Source organism: Ostrea edulis, chromosome 9 (genome assembly GCF_947568905.1).
Source record: "Ostrea edulis chromosome 9, xbOstEdul1.1, whole genome shotgun sequence".
Taxonomy (NCBI): domain Eukaryota; kingdom Metazoa; phylum Mollusca; class Bivalvia; order Ostreida; family Ostreidae; genus Ostrea; species Ostrea edulis.
Genome location: NC_079172.1, coordinates 47,772,664 through 47,780,099, shown reverse-complemented (window position 1 = coordinate 47,780,099; position 7,436 = coordinate 47,772,664). Strand labels below are relative to the sequence as shown.

At 35.6% G+C, this 7,436-nt stretch overlaps 1 protein-coding gene across 1 annotated transcript in view; it reads right to left on the bottom strand.

Annotated features, from left to right (window-relative positions):
- Nucleotides 1-6,759, bottom strand: part of LOC130050551 (uncharacterized) — a 22,685-nt gene extending 15,926 nt beyond the window's left edge. Inside the window, exons 1-5 of the mRNA XM_056150767.1 lie at nt 6,717-6,759; nt 5,507-5,845; nt 5,272-5,412; nt 4,362-4,451; nt 934-1,023 (exon numbers count right to left, since the gene is read on the bottom strand). Coding sequence (XP_056006742.1) covers nt 934-1,023; nt 4,362-4,451; nt 5,272-5,412; nt 5,507-5,845; nt 6,717-6,759 — 703 coding nt within the window. The remainder of the gene's footprint in view (nt 1-933; nt 1,024-4,361; nt 4,452-5,271; nt 5,413-5,506; nt 5,846-6,716) is intronic.
- Nucleotides 6,760-7,436: the final 677 nt, after the last annotated feature.

Here is a 7,436-nt window from a genome sequence, read left to right as displayed (position 1 = left end):
TACAAAGGGCAGACAACTCTTCCAAAAAGTCTTAAGTGCAAAAAGGTCAGCTTCTAATCATTTACCAGTCATGTGAATTTCATCCGCTTCACTTCCATCATTATTTAACAATAAAGTTTTATGTTGATCTAAATCCTTCAAAATTGTTCATTATCCTTTCATTATACATGGAATACCTTAAGATGATGCCTATAGAAAAGCTAGTACATATCATCACGATCATGAATGTAGCCTTTGTAGGTAACTAAAACCAAAGGATTGTTATTTGAACAAATGTAGGGTTACAAATATATATCATTCATCGAGCACACATTTGCCTGTGTACCATTTTTTATACCAAAGTTGATATTGATAAAGGTATACAAAATGTGCAAGTTTGAGAGATAGGCAAGTGTAACTGTATACACAAGAAGCAACAAAAAAATTAGGAAAATCGGAATTTTCATCAATTGTGTGACTTTTTTATGAACATAGAATATGTATTGTGTGACTTTTTTATGAACATAGAATATGTTCTATGTTAAAGCTGATACTTATTTTGTCATAGACATAATAATCTTCGGTTCTTCTCATAATGGGGGTCAGATTCCACCTGCTGCTTTTCCACAGACGACGGCGTAAAGTAACTAACATGCTGACGAATTTCTAAGCGAGATTTATCACTCATATAATTAATAATTCATAGGTACACGTATTTCTACGATTACAGAATAATTTTCAACACAATCTCATGTTCCTGGGATGGGACGTTAAAGGTTGTCAAGGATCCCCCACCCCCGGCACGTAAGAGATCGACGAGTAGAATAAGATCAGACTCACTTGGAGCCGTCAGGGAAAACTCAAAAACATTTCAACAAAGATAATTCATTTTTGTTAACCAATTAAATTAATACAATCTCCTGCTGTGAGGACTATTTCTGGCGGTAAACTTACCATTACTGGGTGTCCTGACATACACGTGTTGAGTGTCATACACGTACTGCACGCCTCCTACGTTGGATCCGTCCGTCAAGGAGACCGTACCTATATATAGATTATCACGTCATCAAAAGTGTATTTTTATCCACGAGAACAGTACTGTGGTAGGCATTTACCGACTTTGTAGAATCGGAATTTTCTTCTTCTTCTTACGTGTATATAAACCATTATAAAGTACAGATAGTTCTTGTTACTACATACACAGGTATATGTATTTAAACCACAACGAAGGAAAAATAATTCTTGTTATAATGAAGATCATTCTAAAGGGCGGATAACAGTCACTTGTCTTTTTCCACGAAAGAATAATCGATGTCGGAGGACAGAAACTTACAGGATCTTTTAACCCTCTCCCTAACTATTTGAATTTAGATTTTTATTCGACATCGATTTTTTGATCTTGCCCCTTATATAAAGGACGGATAATTCTTATTATATTAAAAACCATCACAGTGTATGTGAAATCTTAGAAATTGACATTACTCCTAATATGTCCTTTCAAACTCTCAAATGATATCATTAATTTTTTCACATATATCAAGTGCAAAAAGATCATTACTTATTTCCAGTACTAGTATTAAACTTTTCTCATCTGTAGTGTTAGAAGGTATGATTATGTATTAATTTCATGTAATGATTGATTTGTGTTGCTTATATTGACACCAACAGACAAGTTTCTTAAACTGAATAAATTTTAAGTGCAAAAAGGTCATGCTTAGAACACTGTAAGCTCAAAAACAAGCGTTGCAACCTCAGTTTCTCTTTTTAATTTCCTAATTCCCCTTCAATGTAGAAATCGAAAGTACACTGCCCGAAAAATTGACATTACTCCAAATCTCTGATGCAAATCTTTGTAATGTGTCATACAGCATATCCCGGATCTACGTCACGTGATTTTGGCGATATCATTCGCTTGGCTGGCTATACTGTGCATGTCTGCAACTCTGATTTGCACGTCACGGATTTTAAACAAGGCAATAACCAAATTATACATATCTAAAAATATTTCCAACATATTCAAACCAAAATAACTTGTTTTTTTTTATCAAATTCATTCATTTAATTAATATCCGGAAACTGGTGAAGAGTTGCTTCTATATTTTGTACACTACCATTCCGGGGTTCTTGTTATGAAAACTTCATATAAAATCGTGAATTCATAATATTTATGTAATAATGAATAAAAATGAAACGTATTGATTACAGTAATCAAAACTTATATTTATATACACTGCATTATTAAAAATCTTCTATTCAAAACTTTTATGCATGTTATCGATAGGGAATTATTCCACGGAAATAATTTTTAAAAAATCTCATTTTCCCATGCGCACTTTCTAACACAATCCCATATAAATCGGCCGCTCCTGTGGCCGATAATAAAATCACTACCAATGCTAACAACTGTTACAGCAACATTTTTTCATAAACAATTGCTAGTATTTTCTGGTTTACATGTACATACATGTAGGTTTCCTTCCACAAAGTCAAGTTGTAGCCCTACTTGGATGATGATAAGAGAGATGAAATTTTCAACCATTCAACAAACACAGAGAAATAAACGTAACCAACAAAACTTACTTTCTAATATACAATGTAGTTACAGCAACCATATTACAATGTGTTTACCTAGGGTATCACAGGTACACGGGACACACTAGAATAAGACTGTGACAATTCAATTAAAGGTTTCTCCTAGCCTTGTTACCTTTACCGCCAATACCAAAGATTTTGCAAATTCGTTCCTATTGATCTTTCTTTTGAATCCTGACATCTTGAATGTACAAAGATTACATATAAAATTAAATGCTAACTTTAATGACCTTTTGAATACACCGGTGTTTGAGCAAGGGTGATTTTGCTGTTGGTGGTTACTGTACCATGACGTATGCTATTGTTACCTAATCCACTACATAAATTGATATGACATATTTGTTTCTGTTTTCCGACTTTAATTCCAAAGAAAGGTACACAGAAACAGTTCATCACGTGACCTAATATTGCCCGATCACGCGGCGAACTGTTTCCTGGTCACGTGACGAATTGTTTCCTGGTCACGTGAGAAACCATTGCCCTATTAACAGATTAGGAAATAAAACAATAATACCATGCCTACTAGAGAAACGGTCAAAGCAATCGTCCCTCGGTAGTGGCGAAGACCCGGAAAGTTTCCCGGGTCTTCGCCACTGCCTCGGGACCATAGTTTTGACTGTTTCCCAAGTAGGCATGAAATAATTGTATACTATTGTATTGCTTTTTTTCGGTATGTTGTTTTACGTCTCAATAGAGAATTTTTACTCGTGTAGATACATCATCAGCATTAAGTGGAGTGTCACAAATTTGGACTTGTGCATGGCGCTGAGAACCGAAGCAGTGAGGGTTCCTTATCGTGTTGGTGGACCAACGCCTATCTTTAACACGGGACCCTTGTTTACAGGTTCCCTATCTTTACTCCTCAAGAAAATATTAATTGCTGTGATGGTTGTATTTGGTTAACGTCCCGCTGAAGAATTTTTCACTCATATGGAGACGTCACCATTGCCGGTGAAGTGCTGCAAAGTTTAGGCCTATGCTTGGCGCTTACGACCTTTGAGCAGGGAGGCATCTTTATCGTGCCACACCTGCTATGACAAGGGGTCTCGGTTTTGGTCTCATCCGAAGGACCGCCCCATTTAGTCGTTTAATACGACCAGCAAGGGGTACTGAGAGCCTATTCTAACCCGGATTCCCGCGGGATAACTGCCATGAAGGAGAAATTTCAAACGTACTATGCTAGAAGTGGTGTAAATCAAATGTGAATTCTAACAAATTATACTTTTACTTTTAAAATCGCAAAATATTTCTCCAATCGACATCAAAACATGCATTCTTTTACATACCGAATATCATCTCTCACTCTAGATCAGATCAAGGAAGTTTTGATATAGTATGTCTTTCACAGGCAAAGGCTAAAGAGTGTGACATTTGATCGCCGTGAACGCAATATGAAAAAACCGCGAGTGGCTATTATTCTATATTCCCTTTCTCCTTTGCAGTTTATCAATCATTGGTCATTAATCAAAATAGTATTGTCAACAAATATAATTGGCATTTAAGAACAACCTACATGTAATTGATGAAAATGCTATTTATGGGTAGCATTCCATCGATACCAAAATCCATCATATTAAAAGCTTTACTTCGCGATTTCGCAACGCATTCTAAAATTGTAAAAGGGCTGTGGTCTTAAGTCTGCAATGCATCCATGTACTTTGAAATTCCCCTATGTTACCGTAATTGGAAAGTTGTCATGGAATAGCATATCATTTTTGTAGAATAAGTGTGTCATTAAACTCATTTTTGGCATAAAATGTGCTACATCGTACAGATTGTTCCAACATTACCTTGTGCATCCATGATCCAGTCGTCATCAAAGAACACCTTAACAAGGACGAGATCCAGGAGTACTCCGGACGAGATCTTACGATAGTTATCTGTTAGCAATAAATGAAACCAATGATAAATGGAAGCCTCGGTGGATAAACGAAATATTCATTCCTCCAAAATTTCAGTATTTGCAGTTTTACTTATTGTGTCCTATTTTCTCAGCATCGAACTTGAGACATAACAGAAATAAAATTCTAAAAAAAACTTCTTCGGCGGCGTGCTTACCGCTTATCATACATGTACGTGACGGTACCGCTTATTAATTCTTAATTTCTATCCATTGGTTTGATATAAATTGATTTCATTTATTTATTTCATCTAGCAAAAGAAAAAAGACTAATTTCTGTAAATATTTCCTAAAATCGACTTTGTCGTGTGTTTATTGAAAACGAAATACCATATCTTGAATATATTTTGGTGATAGGTCACAATACTTTATCTCTATTAAGCAAGTTCTAAAGATATTGAGCGGATCATACCTTCCTACGTCCAAAGTAGTTTGACCTTGACCTTGTGACCTCATATCTACTTCCTGAGGAGAACCAATACAATGAGTTTGATGTCTTCAGGCACAGAGTTTACCAGATATTGAGCGGATAGTATCAGTCTTCCTATATCCAAATTAGATTGACCTTTGACCTTGTTACCTAAAACTCAATAGAGGTTATGTACTCTTTAGGAGAAGCACTTGATCTACCAACCGACAGACATATTGACCGACAAACAGGTGCAAACCAATACTAGTGTGCCCCCATTTCAAGAGGACATTAAAACTATCATAAAAAGTTTAAGTTGTGCTAATCCTTTGATTGTGGTTACCAAGCACAATATAGGCAGGGTAGGGGCGGTGATAAAATGAATACATACTTGTTGTTGTGCTACTGATTGGATATCCTGCGGAGACCGCCGATGGTTTGACGAATGTGCACGTTTTCCAGGCCCGGACTCTGACGTTACCGGATTGGATAACCCCGCTAACTGCTGACGGTCCCGTAAACCCGGCGTCGCCTGCAAGATCGAATGAGTTAAAACACACACACACAGAGAGAGAGAGAGAGAGAGAGAGAGAATGAGAGAGAGAGAGAGAGAATGAGAGACTCACTGAAATATGCCACCCCTCCACGGCAAGAAGATGATGTACAAGTGCTTGGTCCAGGTGCCATTATTTTCACAGAATTGGAATTATAAAGATAGATAACTCCTCCGTACGGTTTTGTTGGATCGCTCCCAATTTGACCGGATCCAGTTGCCAATATTGTTATGGTGCCGTGAACAGGATGGGACACTTGTACCTGCACGTCAAGTTTCATGGGCATTTCTCCTAAATTGTGGTTGATGACGACCTCTGGGTTTGAGTAGGCAGTTATGGGATGCCAGGGACTAACGAAATCTGGAGGACTTAAACCATGCGCTGTCACCGCTGTTTCAATAATAAAGCAAACTTTTCACACGTATTTTCACAAATCCTGATATGTACATTTTGCAGTGTAACTGCATATAAATGTGTTCCCTAGATGTAGGAAAAAGATTGTTTTTGTCTTGTATTTTACGGATAATTTCCTAATTAATCTCGGATATGAATTGAAAGACTGTATGTATGTATTCAATTCAGATTGATAAACACCCGAATAACTGTAATTTTTCAATGAAACACTTTGAAAATACAAATATAGGTATCTTCAAGAAAAACACATTCTCATATAAATCTGCCGAATTCAAATTGGTAATCTCAGAAGAATTAAAGTGACATAGAATAGACCAATTGATTTGAAAACTACCATTCTGACTTGTCAGGTGAGTAATTCATCTTTTGAAAAATTCTATGGGAATTTTTAAAATCCTGTAATCAGAATCATTAGGAAAATTGAAATCTCCTACAGGGAAACTAAAAAATTCTATAGAAGTTTGTTAAAATCCTAAAGGGATCTTATTTCTTCTTTTTTTTAAAAAGTTCCCATAAAGATTTAATCTAATTTCCTGAAGAATTTTTGTAAAATTCTGAAGGATTTAAAAAAGTTCAAGTGATTTTATTTTGGAAAGAAAAATACTCTGGAAAATTTTGGTTTTCAAAAGTAAATATCATCTGTCAGTTGAGAGTTGCTTGTGACGAGGTGGTTTTGAACTGCATGACTTCCGAATGAAGCAACAATTTATACCGCCGATGCAAAGGCTATTCAGCTTGCGTTGGAATACATTAAAATTTCTAATGATATGCATTTTACAATATTCTCAGACTCCCTATCATATCTACAGTCAATAAACAATATGAATATTGATCATCCATATATTTTAAACCGGTTCTACCTTCTAACTAATCAAGGTAAAATAGTTGAGTTCTGCAGGATCCCAAGCCATATTGGTATCCCTGGCAACACCAAAGCAGACAAAGAGGCAAGAAATGCATTTAAAGATCATATTGCACACTTTAAAATTCCCTACACTGATTTAAAATATTTCATAAAACTATATGTAAATTCTCTTTGGCAAATCTAATGGGATTTCTATGACTCAAGTAAATTTAATTCTGTTTAAAATAAAGTAAACAAACCTTGTAACATCGCAATGAAACATCAGGACGAAGTGATTACCTCAAGAATACGCATCGGACATTCAAAATTAATTCACCCTTACCTACTAAACAGAGAACTTCAGCTTGAATGTATATCTTGTGACTGTCCATTAACTATACACCACATTCCCTTAGAATTCAGTAATTTTACGCCAAAACGGAATAGACGTTTTTGTAATGTGCAACCAATGCAAGAATCCTTTTACAAATATTGGCAATCATTATATTATACAATATTTACAAGAAAGCGATTTTTACATAAAAATTTGAATACATTTAAAAAACAACTGTTCATATAGACGAAATGATCTGTATTTTTATCTGTTTATATATTTTCAACTTTTATATCCGTCGGTTGGGACGTTAAATGTCCCTTGTCAAGGATCACAACCCTTGGTACACAAAAGACCGTTTTCTTGATTTTCCAAAAAGAGTAGGCTCACTTGGGTCCTTCAGGGAAATT